The sequence below is a fragment of the Rattus rattus genome, chromosome 5, assembly GCF_011064425.1.
Source record: "Rattus rattus isolate New Zealand chromosome 5, Rrattus_CSIRO_v1, whole genome shotgun sequence".
Lineage (NCBI taxonomy): Eukaryota > Metazoa > Chordata > Mammalia > Rodentia > Muridae > Rattus > Rattus rattus.
The window spans coordinates 3,073,709-3,090,876 of record NC_046158.1 but is presented as its reverse complement, the minus strand read 5'-3'; the positions used below and the strand labels follow the sequence as shown (position 1 = coordinate 3,090,876).

At 52.4% G+C, this 17,168-nt stretch overlaps 1 protein-coding gene across 1 annotated transcript in view; it reads left to right on the top strand.

Moving 5' to 3' along the window:
* Positions 1 to 16,774, top strand: part of Fam102a (family with sequence similarity 102 member A) — a 31,298-nt gene extending 14,524 nt beyond the window's left edge. Inside the window, exons 2-11 of the mRNA XM_032902752.1 lie at positions 5,066 to 5,186; positions 5,369 to 5,398; positions 7,334 to 7,450; positions 10,334 to 10,380; positions 10,516 to 10,673; positions 12,310 to 12,414; positions 12,494 to 12,710; positions 13,179 to 13,300; positions 13,394 to 13,463; positions 14,328 to 16,774. Coding sequence (XP_032758643.1) covers positions 5,066 to 5,186; positions 5,369 to 5,398; positions 7,334 to 7,450; positions 10,334 to 10,380; positions 10,516 to 10,673; positions 12,310 to 12,414; positions 12,494 to 12,710; positions 13,179 to 13,300; positions 13,394 to 13,463; positions 14,328 to 14,373 — 1,033 coding nt within the window. The 3' untranslated portion in view covers positions 14,374 to 16,774. The remainder of the gene's footprint in view (positions 1 to 5,065; positions 5,187 to 5,368; positions 5,399 to 7,333; positions 7,451 to 10,333; positions 10,381 to 10,515; positions 10,674 to 12,309; positions 12,415 to 12,493; positions 12,711 to 13,178; positions 13,301 to 13,393; positions 13,464 to 14,327) is intronic.
* The last annotated feature ends 394 nt before the right edge of the window (positions 16,775 to 17,168 follow it).

Sequence of the window (17,168 nt, the reverse complement as noted above, 5' to 3'; positions counted from 1 at the left end):
TAGAGCCTTTTCACAGGGACTGCGCTGCCATATTATTCCCTGAGGCTCACTTTTCCCTGTCTTCTGCTCCTGTCGTAACTGCCAGTCCTGCTTGTACCTTAGTGCTAACTCTGGGTAGAGTCCCCTGGGCTTCTTGGTTCCTAGCAACCCATGGCTAGGAGGGAGCTCCCATGGCAGCTTGTCACCTCTGTGGTGGAGACCCAGGGCCACCAAGACTCCAGGACTCTGTTGCACCTTGTAAGCAGTGACGCTGCTAGGCACAGTAACTGTTGCAGGGAGCTCATTCATGGGGACCATGAAGCCCAACTCTGGGTGACTCCAGTGGGAACATTGCATTTCTGTCAGAGAAACTGTTGGAAGTGGCTCACTTCTGCCTGAACTGCAGCCCTCCCCACGCTCTGGAACCTCTTTAGTCTTGTTTGTTGTAGACCAGGCAGGCAGTAGAGTGGCCTTTCGTATCTGTTTACCTTCCTCATTTATCTGGAAACTGAAATGACATAGTGAACTGGGGCTGCTGCAGGGAGACCTGGTGTTCTGTGACTTTGTTCCACCTTCCAGGACCTCGGTGTCTTTATATGTAAAACAGGGTGGTGTTCATACAGGCCTCAGGGCCGAGAGTTCTTTCAGTCCTGTGTTTGAACCATGAATCCCACAGAATGAGCTCATGGTATGGGTGATGCTTTAATGCACTAGAAGGGCCAGACAACAGATTAGAGATCCCAGTCTGCCAGCTCTGTCCTGGGCTTTTAGGGAGAGGCCATGGTAACAGACAGATGTGGCCCCCATTAGCATGTGGCTCTGCAGGCACAGGGCGGATGGTCTTCTCTAAGTTCCACTTGAGCTGAGCAGTGAAAGAGGAGTCGCCATGCACTAGCACAGTGCAGTGGGCATGCCTTCCAGGCTTCCTTGTGTTGTTCTATTGCTGGAGGCTTTTCTTTCATCTTTACCTGGCTGACCTCAACTTGGCAGTGCTGGCTCTGGCATCAGTGCCCCCAGACGTCTGTCCTACTCTGTAGAGTGTTCTCGCAGCCCGTCTTCAGAGATCCTGGCAGCTGTCAGTTAATTCTTGTGTAACATCTTTCCCACTTTGCTTCAGGACACCTCAGGAGGCTCCCTCCACGCTTGGAGCCTGAGCTGGCGCCTGCAGCCATTCTCCATGGATACCTCCTCACAGAGGTCTGCTTGACAGTTGGGTATAGGTCCAAGAGTCTTGCTAAACCAGTCTGCATGGCTGCATGGGGTAGGCAGAGCCAGTCAGGGAGACATACTGGGAGACTCCTCTTAGATCTAGAAAAGACCCAGAAGGTCTGGAGCGTCTGAGCCCACTGTTTTGTGAGGCACTTACTCTATTTTAGGACAGTTCAAAAATAACTACATTCTGGCCACAGAGGCCACAGTGGGTAAAGGGCTTGCCCTGTTTCACTGAGATTTGCACGTCTAATTGTATATCTTAAAGCTAAAAGCAAAACCTGTCTCTTTAATTACCTGTCCCTGGCAGTGGCAATAGGGATGCACACCCTAAAACCCCAAGCTGGGAGAGCTGACTGCCAGCCTTCCAGCCCTGATAGCGGTTGCCCACATCACTCGGTATGTCCCCACTTGGCAGTGCCAAGGGGAAGGGTGGACCCTGACCTTGAGTCAGATACTCAAATCCCTTTGCTTGTAACCACCCATCCTAACTTCATTCCCTTTCCTTTAAAGTTAAAATGTTAATTAGGAGAACTACTCTTAGACAAAAACAACCCCTCACCTGCAGTTTTGTCAGGCTCGACTGAGCTATTCCCTTTCTTCTGGCCAGTGTCCCTTCATATCAGTATGAATAGGCCAGGTGTCCAGTGAGCTGCCAGTTCAGGGTTCTGGTCTTCTTAGGGCTGGGATGATCTCTTTGAGGCTTGGTTTTTGCCAGATGAGTTGTCCCCAGCTCCAAAAAAAAAAAAAAAAAAAAAAAAAAAAAAAAAGACCTTTCCTGGCCACCTTTCCCTCACATCTGGGGGATGTGACTGACCCCTGCCCACCTCCTCTCATTTCCTTTTTACCACCTAGGACATGCACTGCCTAGACTGAACATGTTTCTTACCTACTGCCAGAGTAGTGGCCCCTCAAGAGCAGGGATTTCTGTCTGTTTCGTGTACTTAGTACTCATTTCTCCATCCAGAATTTTACAAGTGCCTAGCACACTGAGGACTTGAAGTGAATCCACTCTGGTAATTCCTAAACCCAACCTGGCCGGCTCTTGCACCAGGGCTACCGTTTTGACAACCTCAGTCCTGCCTCTAGGTCTGAGTTCTTGTCTATCTCATCTTTGCTCTGTCTGGAACCTCACTGTTCCTTGACAGGGGCTGGCTGTGGTGAAACACCTCATCCTGAAGGCCCTAGGCCTTGGTCTCTCTAGAACTTGGGTGCTTTGCAGCATCCTAACCTTCATGGAAGCAGCCACCTTGTGTTGAAGACTTGTGGGGTGAGGATATGGCAGGTGCTCAGAAGTGACCACTTCTCTGATGTTTATTACACCCTTACTGAGGGCCTGGGGTCAGAGCTGGTAGGGCTGCCCGCTGTGCTTCTCCTCAGAGGTGGGGACTATAATACTGATTGTTCAGAGCCTTGAGGCAACAGGAGGGTGGCCAGGTCCAATGCCAGAAACCCTGCCCTGCTCAACTTCCTGTCACCTGAGAGCCTGGGAAGGAAGGCTTCACGTGATTTGCTCTCCCTGGCACAGCAGGCAGGGTGGGCAGGGCTGACCGGAACCATATTTGAGCCTCCGGCTTCTTAGCTGGTATTCATTCCCAAGACAGACCCAAAGGAGGGTGGGCAGTCTGCTACAGCCTTTGTTCCCAGACTCTAACCCTAATTCTCTGAGTGTTTCAAGTGTCTCAGCCTTCCTGCTTTTGCAGGTCTCAAGCATCTGCTCCTACTCCTAGGGGTGTGTGTGTGTGTGGTGTGTGTGTGTGTGTGTGTGTGTGTGTGTGTGTGTGTGTGTGTGTGTGTGTGTGTGTGTGGGGGAGCTTTGGGTTCATACAGAGTGGTTCCCAGTCCTGCCCTCTTTTATGCGCAGGCCTCAGTTGCTCAAGAGTGACTCCTCTGCCCTTCCACTCTCAGCCTATGTGCCTGCTCTCTGCTTCCAGCACATCCACAGGGCAAGGCAGCCATGAGCAGACAGACATCTGATTCCCCGCCCCTCACTGATGCCGTCCGCTCTCCCCACTGCACATCCTTGTTGTTTCTGTTTACCAGGCATATTCTCATGAGGGGCCTTTGCGGGTCACCCTTACCTCTCTCCACTCTGAGCTTTACGGAGGTATCTGTCACTGCTCTAAGGCTCGTTGCTAGACACCTACCTCAAGTAGCAGCTCTGCCTAATCTCTCGCCCAACTCTCACCTTCCCTGCCCTGCCTTTCATGTTTCTGTTTATCAGATGTTCCGTGCATTTCGCGTTCTGTGCATTCCACCTGCCAGAGGTGTGTGGTTCAGTTTGGGTTCTGTTTGTTTTTGTGTTTTGGTGCTCAGTATGGGACCCAGGGCCTTGCACATGATCAGCAAGTGTTCTGTCCACAGACCAGTGCGTTTTCAGGTTCACATGGCTGTGCTCTTCTCACTGCAGTCATCTGCAGACCATTTTCATTACTGCACCAAGAGACCCACACATATCACCTGCCACTCTTAATTTCCCCAACTCCTGCCCCCTGGCAGCCACTAGTCTGCTTTCTGCAATGTGTTCAAGGTTAGCAGCACTCTTGGGCGGCCAACTCAAGGTTAGTATTAAGTGCCTCCTTTCATTACTAAAGGGCACTGCACCTCAGGAGCAGACCACAAGTATTTTTACCCTCACCATTGGGGTGTTTGGGTTGCTTTTGCTTTTTAACTATTGTGCATAGTACTGCTTGGCACATCGATGTGCAGGTTTTGGTGTGCATGTAGATTCTATTTTTGTTGGGTGTGGACCTGGGAGTAGAATTACTAGGTCATATGGTAATGTGGAACTGCTGGCCTCACAAGCCCAATAGGACTTCAGCTGCCAGGTTTTCCTGCTTTTTGTGCTCCCGAGCCAGTGTGGCAGCCTGGGGCTCTCACTCCGCTAGACAGCCTGGATAGCAGCCTGCTTTGTGAGTCTTCGGCTCAGAATCCTGATGGATTCCACTGAGGTTGTGAAGCAGGCGATGCCTGACTGCAGCCCTCTCTGACCCTCACCCCAAAGCATAAATCTGGCAGGTAACCCATGTTTCTTAGGTCCCTTGGGGTGTAGGAAGGTCATGTCTCAGCCGTCTGTGTGACTATCCATCCAGGTAGTAGGGTGCACTGGATGGGGATGCTGTCACACACCTCCTCCTTCCCATGCCTGCCCCTTCCTGAGCACCTGTTCTGCAGGGGTCGGGTGGGCGGGCACTATGCGCTGCTGTCACTCTTGCTGAGCCCCACTCCATAACTGGATGGAGTTTAGATGAGCTGCTTTCAGAGTTCTCATCACCTAACAGCCACCTCATTTAGAAGTGCTGGGTTGGTAATGTGGTCTCATTCCAGGGCAGGAAGGTTGGAATCTCACCTGAAATCAAAGAATCTCCATTTTTCCGTAGAGTGGCTGGCTGGCAGGCTTCCTCCAGCACTGTGAACCGGCTGTGGTGACTACCAACTTGGGAAGCAGCATGTAGCATTAGCTGTTGTAGTTATTGTCATTAGAGGAACCTGGCTGAACCCAGCTGTGGGCCCAGCAGACTGGTGGGAGGTCTGGGGAGCTGGCCTAGCCTAGCCTCTTACCTGTACAGTGAGTTGAGTAAGTCTGTCCTGGGAAGACTGATGTGAAGATCACATGAAGTGGAGTATCTGGACAGCCAAGGTCAAGGAGCGGGAATAGAGGCCCAGCATGTCAGCGCCGCTGTAAGGCTAGCTGCCCTAGCCTTTCCTTGACCAAAGGCTGCTTTTTGATGTTTCATTTCTCTTTTGTGTGTTTACGATCGTGCTAGTGTAGTCGTACGGAAACACTGGCAGTGAGGCCCTTGCCCCGTTTCTGTCTGCGATAGGACTGGAGTGAGGGGCTCCACACTAACCTTGTGCTCACCTTCCATGTCTGCAGGGAGGAGGTGCAGGAGAACTGTGTGCGGTGGCGGAAGAGGTTCACATTTGTGTGTAAAATGAGTGCCAACCCGGCCACAGGCCTGCTGGACCCCTGCATCTTTCGAGTGTCTGTGCGCAAGGTGAGCTGGGTCATGTGACTGAGCTGAGGGTGTGTGAGGGACTCACAACCTCTGGTTTTAGGTCCCTTTCCTACCTTGCCCACTTACTCCAAGGAGAATTATGAGTTTGTGTTCTTTTCTTTCTCATGATGCTTTGGGGAGATCCAGGGTCCCCCACTCATGCTTTATGTCTCTGTCTGCAGGAGCTGAAAGGTGGGAAGGCGTATTCCAAGGTAAGAGGGCTGTGCGGGAGCCTTGTTTCACGCCACTCCCTTTTTCCCTTTCCTAGGATTTCACTAGTCAGGCTAGGGATGGGTTAAGAACATAACAAGATCTCCCAGCCTCGGCCACCGAAGGGAGAAAGGGCTGTGCAACCATATCCAGCTTTATACTTTGTGCGTTTTGCTGGAGCTTGAACCCAGGACCTCACACATGCTAGACAAATCCTCTACCACTGCCTCTGGTTTCCAAGAGTGAATGAAGTCTGCGACTTAGAGAACTGAGAGCCAGCGCTGTGTGTATGTGTGTCTCATAAGCAGCAGTTGTTCCACTCATGTACAGATGCTGCAGCTTGGCCTTTTAACTTACCCAGTTCTCCTGGGCACCTTTTCAGGTCACCTCAGCTTTCCGTATTCTTTGTAATGGCATCAGCGTCTCACTGTTGCTGATGATACAGAGTCAGCCTTCACTGCTGGTATAGACAGAGATGTTGATCCCAGGTCTTCATTAGCCCCTGTCTTCCACTGATACCTCCTCCTTGGCTTTAGCCTTATGATTAAAGACTTTTCTTTTTCTTTTTTTTCTAAAGTTTTTTTTTTTTTTTAGATTTTATTTATTCATTTTATATATATGACGAGTACACTGTCACTATCTTCAGACACACCAGAAGAGTGCATCAGATCTCATTACGGATGGATGTGGGCCACCATGTGGTTGCTGGGATTTGAACTCATGACCTCTGGAAGAGCAGTCAGTGCTCTTAACCGCTGAGCCAGCTCTCCAGCCCAATTAAAGACTTTTCTATGGGAATAAGTGGGGAAAGATGGCTTGGCTTTGAGTGAGCCTGTTCTGTCCTCCATCTCTGTTCTCTGGGGTCCTCTCAGTCAGCCCAGCATAGGTGGGACTGTACCTTCACCCACCTCTCACCCTGTGGGAGATATCCTGAGTCAAGGGTAGCTCGGACTCAGACACCCCACTGGGCGAGCTCCAGAAGCCCACCGCTCTTCATGTCTGCCCTGGCCCAGGATTGGAGGGGGTGTCAGAGGCACGTGTCTCCTGTTTACTCATGAGTAAACGGACGGTGGATAGCCAAGGAGCCTCCAGCCCACGTCAGATGCCGCCAGACCTTTCCCTGCTGCTCCATAGCAGAGCCTCACCACAGGCCTTATCCCGTCAGGCATAAATACACACAGAAGGACTGAACTGTAAAATGGGGTCCCTCTGAGTCATTACAAGGACTTGAGTCCAAACCCACTTTTCTGATCCTGAAGCCCTAAACACTGTAGGTGAGACTTGTATGTAACTGGTGCACAATAAATGTCCAATTAGTTTGCTACCCTGGTCTCCCTCGGCCTGGCACGCAGCTTATTTCTCTCTCTATTCAGGTAGATGTGGAGTCCACCTGACTCTCCTGGGCTGTTGCTCTTGTGCTTTCTGTCTCACGTGCACACATCCCAGGGTACAGCCCAGCTCCTGGGTTCATGTCCTTACACTAGACCTTCACTCTTCCCTCCACTGGGACTTCATGGTGATCCTGCCCGCTCTGTAGTATCTCATCCCCCTACCCTGACACCAGGTTCCCACGGGCCTTCTTTCTCCTCGGCCTGCTCTTCTGTCAGCTCCCTACAGCATGGCCTTGTTTCCCTGGGAACAATGTGTCTGTGTCACAGACAACAATGTCCTTTCATCTCAGGCACACTGGCCGTAGTGCACCCTGGGACTGCACACAAAGGGTGCTTTGTGCCACATGTGAGCTCCTTGCTTTGCCACGTTGGTGCTGCTGACCCAGGATCCTGTCCTTGAGTCCTAGTTATACAACAGTCAGTGGGGCTGTGGTGTGAGCTCTCTTCCCCCCCCCCTCCAGCCCTCCCCAAGTTAACCCTTCTGTGGCGGCTGTTGCCCAGCAGCGTCCTCCCTGCAGCCTCCCACATTTTTTTTTCTCCTCCCAGCTGGGCTTCGCTGACTTGAACCTGGCTGAGTTTGCAGGCTCAGGCTCCACCGTGCGCTGCTGCCTACTGGAAGGGTACGACACCAAGAATACCCGCCAGGACAACTCCATCCTCAAGGTACCAGGTTCTGCCACTCTTTGGCCTTAACAAGGGTAGGGGCAAACATACCTCTCATCGGGAACATGAGTTCTCAGATGCTGGGGGATGCAGGCCCTGAGGCACGGCCTCAGTTTTCTCACGCATGGTTGGGTGTGGCCCCTCCCCCTTCCGTAAGGGCTGGATAAGCACCTTTGTCAGTGCTTTTTTATCTCGTGACCCTAACAGCAAGCACAGCCTATGCATGTGGTGTCTGTTATTAAATCCAAGTTTGAATACAGGGAGTGGTGACAACATAAATTCCATCATTTGCCCTTGGTCATAAGCAGAACTGGCACTTAACCCACCATTCATTTAACTGCACGGCCTAGGTCCTAATTGTTGCCCTTCATGATTTGAGACCTCCTGGCTCCTGGCGAGGCATCAGTGAGCAGAACTCGTGTTCTGGACCCGTGCACACCATGTGGGGATAGTAATCTGAGGGCTGCAAGGTTTCCAGGAGCCCAGGTAGCTTCTTCCCCCAGTCAGCTGCCAATTTGTCTTCTTAGGAACAAATACCCAGGCATCTGTGCTAGCTGCTTCACCCTTCTGGCCTCTCATAGGCTGGCCAAGAATACAGGTTTGCCTGAACACTGAGTCTAAGCTGGCCACGGAGGTAATCTGCAGGACTTGAGAAACACGTATGCTTGCCACAGTATGTGGTGGCATAGTGTGTAATCCCAGAATTTGAGGCGATCATGAGTTTGAACCAGCCTGAACTATATATAGCAAGCTGCTGTCTAACGGTGATACAGGTCCTGAAATCTGCACTCAGGAATCAGAGGCAGGTGGAGCTACATGACGTCTAGGGCAGTCAGGACTACACAAGACCATGTATGTAGAAAGGAAGGAAAGGAAGGAAGGGACGGGGGGGAGGAAGGAAGGAAAGAAAGAAAGGAAGAATTGGACTGGTTGGTGAAAAGTCTTCCCCAGTAGGCCTGTGCACTCAGGACACTGGAAAGAGGCCTGGGGCCAGGTGGCCTAAGGTTCAAGGCCTGTCCCCCTACATCCTGTCTGCTGCATTTTGGGAAGTCAATCCTCTTAGTCTTTCTTGGCACCCTCAACCTGCAACTGGGGTGTCAGCTACTTTGTAGACTGTTGTCAGGGCTGAGCAAGCTGATCCATAGAAAAGCTGAGCCCTGAGGCTTGGTGATGCTCACACTGAGGTCCTGGGTGATCTGAGGTCGGAGCTTTCCTCTCCGGCGTGTTACTCTCTGCCTGCACTCAGTCTCAGCCCAGATCTGGGGACTCAGACTGTACGGCATTTAGACCATTGGCAGAGTCATTGCAGGTGCGTGTCAAGTTCCATACTAGCAGCATATTTTCCTTCCTTTTCCAAAAACTTCTGCCTGGTAGTGGTGGTGCACACCTTTAATCCCTGCACTGGGAAGGCAGAGGCAGGAGGATCCCTTAAATTTAAGGCCAGCCTGGTCTACAGAGTGAGTACCAGGGCAGTCAGGGCTACACAGAGAAACCCTGTCTCAAAAAACCAAAACCAAAACAAAACTTTTCAGGCAGGTGGACCCGTGAGTATCCCTTTTCAGGCAGGTGGACCCGTGAGTATCCCTTTTCAGGCAGGTGGACCCGTGAGTACCCCTTTTCAGGCAGGTGGACCCGTGAGTACCCCTTTTCAGGCAGGTGGGCCCGTGAGTGCCCCTTTTCAGGCAGGTGGGCCCGTGAGTGCCCCTTTTCAGGCAGGTGGGCCCGTGAGTGCCCCTTTTCAGGCAGGTGGGCCCGTGCCCCTTTTCAGGCAGGTGGGCCCGTGAGTGCCCCTTTTCAGGCAGGTGGACCCGTGAGTACCCCTTTTCAGGCAGGTGGGCCCGTGAGTGCCCCTTTTCAGGCAGGTGGGCCCGTGAGTGCCCCTTTTCAGGCAGGTGGACCCTGTGAGTATTTCAGGCCGGTGGACCCTGTGAGTGCCTTTTCAGGCCGGGTGGACCCGTGAGTGCCCTTTTCAGGCAGGTGGACCCGTGGTACCCCTTTTCAGGCAGGTGGACCCGTGAGTGCCCCTTTTCAGGCAGGTGGACCCGTGAGTGCCCCTTTTTCCCTGTGGGGCTCCGTGAGCCCTGCTCCCTAACTCAAGGCTCTGTTCTCACACACCTAGGCAAAGCACATGTGAGTGAATGTGGCTGCTGGAGCTGACAGTCCGGTTGTAATTTATAATTGCAGGAACCAACTTGATCCCCTCAGGTGCAAAGTGCCAGCCAAGTAACCCTTGTCTGTCGGTCAGTCAGTCTGTCAGTCAGTCTGTCTTATGTTTTTCAAAGCAGGGTTTCTCTGTGTAGCTCTGGCTGTCTTGTAACTCACTTTATAGATCAGGCTGGCCTTGAACTCAGAGATCTACCTGCCTCTAGTGCTAGGATTCAAGACATGGGCCACATTCCCAGCTTCATCCACTGGGCTACCCAATCTGTCCTCCACACAGAATACAGGCTTCACTATGGGCAGGTGTCTTAGGGATTTACTACTGGGAACAGACACCATGACCAAGTCGAGTCTTAGAAAGGACAGCATTTGATTGGGACTGGCTTACAAGTTCAGAGGTTCAGTCCATTATCAAGTGGGGGAGCAGGGCAGCATCCAGGCAGGCCTGGTGCAGGCAGAGCTGAGAGTTCTATGTCTTCATCTGAAGGCTGCTAGTGGAAGACTGGCTTTCAAGCACCTAGGGTGAGGGTCTTAAGCCCATGCCCACAGTGACACACCTACTCCAATAAGGCCACACCTACTAATAGTGCTACTCCCTGGGCCAAGAATATACAAACCATGACAGCAGGTGACATGGGAAGGGTCAGAGTTGGGATTGGAGCTCAGAGGCTGCCCTGAGCTGGGTATTAGCAACTAGTGATGATTTCTCCCTTCTACCTATAGGTCACCATTGGCATGTTCCTGCTCTCTGGAGACCCCTGTTTCAAGACGTGAGTGTCATCCTAGCTATATTTGGGGACTTGGGCCATGAGATAGATTCTTCCTTTTTCCAGGTTCTAGGTACCCGTCTCCATTTGATCCTGAGATTGGGGCACCCCAGTCACATACCCCTCTGTCCTCCCAAGGCCACCATCCACTGCCAAGTCCATCTCCATCCCGGGCCAGGACTCCTCCCTGCAGCTGACATGTAAAGGCGGTGGCACCAGCAGCGGTGGCAGCAGCAGCACCAATTCCCTAACTGGATCCCGGCCGCCCAAGGCCCGGCCCACTATCCTGGGCTCAGGTACCATCTTCATCTGCCTGTTTCTCCCCTGCCTGTGACCCCAGCTTCTCCCCTGAGCATCCTGTCCCAGGAAGATGCTTAGCAAGAGATGGGTGCAGGCTGGTAGTGCACACCTTTAGTTCCTTCACTTAGAAGACAGCAGCAAAAGGATCTGTGAGTCCCAGGCCAGCCCGGGCTGTCAGTGAGACCTTGTCTCTAGAAGAGGGGGATGGGGTGGCAGAAGAGGCTACATTCTTCTGCTGGTGCTGCCATCGCTCAAATGTGAGCGCCATGATAGCCTCAACTCCACATACCCTCCCAGAGGCTCTCAGCACTGGGAGGCAGAGAAGCCCCAAGATGGTGGACCTAACTACCAGGGCTTGGCTTTTCCCCTAGGCCCAGCCAGCCAGGTGAGGCGCAGAGCAGAAAGCTGTTCTTGCCTGCTTTGGCTTGATGTGTACAGGAATAGGGGCTTCCCGGCGCCATTGTGGCTCTATCCTTATGGAGGCTGGTGAGCAGAGGAGAGAGCTGTCTAGACAAGGTTCTCTCAGCACAGATGTTGCCCCCGAGTAAACTAAAAGAGGCAGTTCTCGTCTGGGCAGAGTGGTACTTGAAGAACCATGTGTCTTAGCAGCTGGCTCCCTTGCCACATGCACAAAACATGTTGAGAACATGTTTGGTATATGCATGGAATCCCAGGGGAAGGTAGAGACAAGAAGATCAGAAGTTCAGCCTGCATAGTAAATTCAGAGCTGGCCTGGACTACATAGGACCCTATATTAAAATAAAAAATGGGCATTGTGGTGCACATCTTCAATCCCAGAGGTCGGAGGCAGATGGACCTCTGAGTTAGAGGCAGCTTGGTCTTTATGAGTTCTAGGCCATTTGCCTATGGTGAGACCCTATCTCAGAAACCAAGCAAAGCCCTGCCTGGCTTAGGTGGGGATCTGAGCAGACCTAAGATCAGCCAGGAGTCTGGCTGTACAGGCTCATCTCTGGAATGGAGGAGGGCAGCGTGAGTCCAGTCCTTCCCTCCTGTGCTGGTTGGCAGGACTGGGATGGGTGCATGCGTAGGTCCCACCTAGCTCTCGTTGTATAACTGAGGTGTGCCAGGGAAGTCTGCTTTGAAATGACTTGGAGCATCCTCCACCTGCCCCTCCTTTCCCAGATTGTCTATGAACCCAAGCTCGTGCAGCCACAAGGCCTTTTTAGTATGCCATCCCTGTGTCCAGAAGGCCCTGCGCCTGCTGCCTTCTCTACCTCCCCTCCTTGGTGTCCTCAAATGGCATTAGGTGATCTGGGAAGAGCCTTCCCTGATCTACAGACTGGCCGGGCCGTGTGTGTGTGTGTGTGTGTGTGTGTGTGTGTGTGTGTGTGTGTGTGTTGCCTTTGCTTCACACCCCACCATGGTTGTGGGTAACTGGCTGAGATTTTGTTCTCAGACGTCTGTGACATGTGCTCCCAACAGCGGTTTGTGGAATGGGTCACCTAGGTACCAAGGATAGCATGTGGATTGCATGGTTTGCAGCAGATTACTGCTCCTCTAGTCCTTAGTCTTCTGTCTGCAGAATGGAGACACAGTGCCCACAGTGCTGGAAGGCTTGTTGACAGTTGCAAGTGAGGCAGCACCTTAATGTCGCTCTGCTCCTCTCTCCAGGTCTAGCAGAGGAGCCAGAGCAGAGCCTGTCCAGTCCTGAGGAGGTGTTCCACTCCGGCCACTCCCGCAACTCCAGCTATGCCAGCCAGCAGTCCAAGCTTTCTGGTGAGTGCTCGGGACTTAAACTTGAGCCTCCCACAGCCCCTGACCCCTGGGTCACCTTCCCAATATTGTCCGTCCCCAGGTCACAGCACAGAGCACTCTCGCTCCTCCAGCCTGTCTGACTTGACACACCGCAGAAATACATCCACGAGCAGCAGCGCCTCTGGTGGCCTCAGCATGACTGTAGAGGGTCCTGAGGGCAGTGAGAGGGAGCATCGGCCCTCTGAGAAGCCACCTCGGCCTCCTGAGAAGCCGCCACGCCCCCCACGCCCCTTGCATCTGTCAGACCGCTCTTTTCGGTGAGTCCCATTTGTTTGGGGCTCCCTGGTAAACAGAATCCTCCTAGTGCTCCCTCTAGTTCTTTGCATCTGACCACACAGGTTAGACAGACAGAATAAATTCCCCATCCCAGAGTGCTGAATGGTTAGGATTTAGCCAACTGCTAAATATAAAAGCACAGTCCTGGGCTAGGCGTGCATACCCTTGCTTAGACAGTGCTGCCGTTTGTGGCTTTGTATATTAGTCTGTAGACCCGATAGACCTCGTGTGAGCCTTAGATCTACTGCACACGTGTTGTTTGGCTTCAGGCAGGTTCCTAAGCTGTTGTCTGACTGTCCTAGTCTGTTGTCTGTCAGCACCTGCTCCTGAGGGTGAATGGGGTGGCTAAAGGAAGTGTATAATGGGGTATGAGTAGAATATTCTAGAGCTGTAGCTGCTGGAGTTACTATCCTTGTTGCTGAACCTGCTGTCACTGTCATTCCTCCAAGGAGAAAGAAGGACTCAGTGGAGAGCCACCCAACCTGGGTGGATGACACTCGCATTGACGCAGATGACATTGTGGAGAAGATAATGCAGAGCCAGGACTTCACAGACGGCAGCAACACTGAGGGTGAGCTCCCTGCTCCCAGCCAGCCAGGGCGATGGTGGCCTCCAGACCTATCCCTGTCCCTCTCAACCGCTGTCCTCCCTTATGTCCCCACAGATAGTAACCTTCGGCTGTTCGTGAGCCGTGATGGCTCTACCACACTGAGCGGCATTCAGCTGGCCAACAGGTAGGGGCTAGGGACAGGGAGGTGTGGTAAGGCAGCCATGGGATCCTAGGCCTTGCTTTGAACATTCTTGTCACCAGTGGCCTTGGGCCCACCACCTTCAGAGCCCTTTGCTAACTCTGCCTTCCCATAGGCCTTTGTGCAGAGTGAGCTCCAGTATTTCTAGTTCCCCAGGCCTTTGAGCCAGTGAACAAGAGTAGTGTCCAGTATGCAGGGTTGGCCTGGGGCATTTCTTTGTGCTCCTGGGAGCTAGGAACATATCTTTGGAACTTCTGGATCCAGAGCCCAAAACCTTTAGGGTGTGTCTTGTGCTGCTCTGCTGACCCCTGTTGGCTGAGGCCAGAAATTACAACCCCCTCTCTCTGGGAGGAAGAGCAAGAAACCACGGGGAGCTCCTTACAAAGGTGAAAAAGACCCTCCTTAGACCATTTGCAAAATGAGAAGCCAAGGCCTAGAGATTGGAGGAGGGAAGCTAACCTGGTTTCTGCAAGACCTAAGCAGTGAGGAGAGTAGATGTGGTCCATTCTCTTTCTCGTGCCTTCTTAAAGAATCTTAACAGTCCTCCAAACCTCTGCTTTCATTTGTCAAGTGACACAGGGAACAGTTTGTCCTTGCCAGGGTTACTATAAGAGGACTGGTCCACCCAGGTGGGTGCACAGCAGGTGTACAGAGGGAACCAGACACAGCTGTGGACCCCACCGATCTGATGCAGTTATTCTTGTCACCCTGAGCAAAAGACTGAACACCTCTGGGGCTCTGTTTCTGCCCTCTGTAGGAGAATAGCATAGTAATTACATGTGCAGAACCCACAAGCCCTGGCCAGGGGATGCTCAGAGTCACTGCAGCTGCCCTTTCTCCACCCTGCAGAGTCTCCTCAGGAGTCTACGAGCCAGTCGTGATTGAGAGCCACTGAGGGACCCAGGTGTCCAGCTGAAGAAGGGTCCTGCCATCCCTGGCACCCAGGACAGTGGCATTCCTGGAGGAGCTGGACGGAACCTGCCCTTCAGAACTGCTCCACATTGCATCTGTGCCTCCTCTTACTCTAGCCACACCAGCCCCCAAAACATTCCACTGTCCTCCCATCCACCCTGGAACCACTGGTCCTGGGTGCCACTGTGAATATTGTCCTCCGAACCACTAGAAAATGGAGCAAGATGGAGCTGGCCAGGACTTCCCTGTCTGGAGAGGACCTGGGCCCAGCAAAGGACACATGGCCATTCCATGTTGGGGTGCATGTGGCTTGCGCCATCCCTCTATTCCCCATGACCCACTTGAGGAGCAACAGCTTCAGATAGGCTGACAGGGCCCTTGCTCCATGTCCTTGCCCTTCAGGAGCTGGGCCACCCCCAGCATCCTGCTACCTGTGACCCTCTGCTTACTGCTTCACTGTCTTGTCTCTAATATCCTGAGGAGACCTGCGGGCAGCTTCCTCCTGGGAGTCCAGACCTCAAACCCCACACTCCAGATTGAGACCCCACCCTCTTAAATGTTCTTCTGCTGCCCTGCAGCCTGCACTTTGCACATGCTTGTCCCCAGCACAGCCATTGGCCCTTCCTCCTCCAGAACTCCTGGGTGCTGTCTGCTGTGCAACCAGACCTAGGGGTGCAGTTGCCCGGCTGGAACGTGGCACTACCCCTTCCCTCTATCCCCCCGCTCAGACCCAAGACCAGAGCCTAAAAAGGCCTGAGCATCATGGTGCCATCTGCCCAGGGCTGGGTCCTGAGCAGCTGGCCTTCCTGCAGGAAAGGAAGGGTGAGGCCCAGCCGTGCTGGGTAAGCAAAGGCCTTTTCCTCTGCTCTCATGTCAGCAGGCCTGGGCTGGGTTCCAGGCTAGAGTCAGTTGGCCCGCCAGGTGGGCTGTGACTGGATGAACTGGAGCTGGCTTAGTGCCAGCCGAGCCTCAGCCCTCTTGGGCAAGGGGCAAGCTTTCCCTAGGGAGTCTGGCCCTATGCCCTGCATAGGCTTCCCCCTTACTACCCACCCTCTTGGTACCTTCCCAAACCCCAGCACTTTCTTTCTGTCCTGTAATTTGCTTAAAGGAGGGTACTGGCTGCCAGCTCAGCCCTGGATAAACTCCCACCCCTTTAAGTTTCACTCACTTTGTATCAACCCAGCAGGCTGGTGTTTCCTTGGCCCCTTCAGGTTTTTCTTTTCCTCCTGAATTCACATTGTAGTCCCTCCACCCAAACAAGGGGGATAGGTGCCTCTGTTCCCATTCCATCTGCATCCCAGCAGGGCTGGGGATAGGCGGGTATGGGACACTGTCTCTGTGGGTGGGGACAGCTGGACTCCCCAGGTTGGGAGGTTCCTTGCCTAGTTTGTGTCTTTCTCAGCTGGTAGAAGCTGGGGCTGTGATCTTGTAGCTGCCTGGTGTCGGGACCAGATCATTCCTATGGGTTCTGTTGCCGTTGTTTTAATCAGCAGATGAATGTTAGAAGATGCTGCCCAGGCAAGGCAGAACGTGGCTAGAGAAGGTTCTGGTGGCTCAGATTCCTTCCTGCCCAGCAGGTACCTGGCACTTAAAGGGACACTGGCAGCTCTGTTCCTAGGTGAGGTGACACCCCCCTCCCCACCCCCAAAGATGGAGAAAGCACTATTGTGCTTCTCTATAACCTTCCCCAGTCAGAGCATTATTTTGGTCTGGTTCTAAATTCCAGGGCTCCAAAGAAGCAGTTGGTATTGTCAGGAAGACTGCTCCAAACCAAGAGTCCTGCCTAACCCAACCAGGGTCTGGCCTGGATGGTCATTCCAGAAGTAGACAAGGGCTGCCACATCCTCTGGTTCCAAGCACTGGGCTAGGATAACTGGGCTGAAAGCACAGCCACAACCAAATGATGAACACTGGTGGGAGCCAGAGGCTAAGATTTTTTCCTCGTGTGCTCAGTGATCACCACAGGTGCCCAGAGCACCCGGACTTCAAAATCTATATACAAAGACAGGATATATTAGAGATATTTTTGGAAAGGAATTGGTCTATGCAATGCCAGTTTGGGACCTGAAAGACAGTTTAATGTTTCTATTAGAGAGATATAAAGATCTGCAATATTTTTAGGGTTCTTTTCTGGTTACCCTACAACTGACCACACTGCATGGTCTGACGGGATGAGCAGGCCTGTCTTCCTCTGTGGGGAGGTGACCAGGGAGGAGCGTTCGCTTTTGTTTTATTCCTTTCTTACCAGGTTACCACTGCTCCCCATTCCATGGGCTGTTTGTATCTCTGTCTCAGCTTATAATAGAAAATTATGTCATATGGAGAAATCAGCCTAGTGTCAATGTTTGGTTTGGGGGGGAATTAAATGTCGATGTTTTTGTTACTGCTTTTTGTTGGTGTTTCTTTTAATCTCATCACCATGTTGACTTGGGGGCTGCTAAAACAGAAGCTAGCCATGTATGTGTAAGAATGCATGCTCAGGAAAGGGAGGTTAGTGTTCTCCAGTTTGGCCCCAGTCATAATCCACCTCATACATACGTACATGCACATTGCATATATGTCTACATATGTTTATATGAATATGGGCACTTGACAAAGGTCAGAACATGTTGATCATGCACATCTTTTTGTTTGAGATAGTGTCTCACTCTGGTTCGGGGAAAGAATAAAATGTTTTTATTTTGGTATTTACAAGAAGACCTGCTACTCATGCCTCCGAAGTGTTGGGACTACAGACATGCACCACCATGTCCAGCATGAATTAGGGGATCTTAAAGC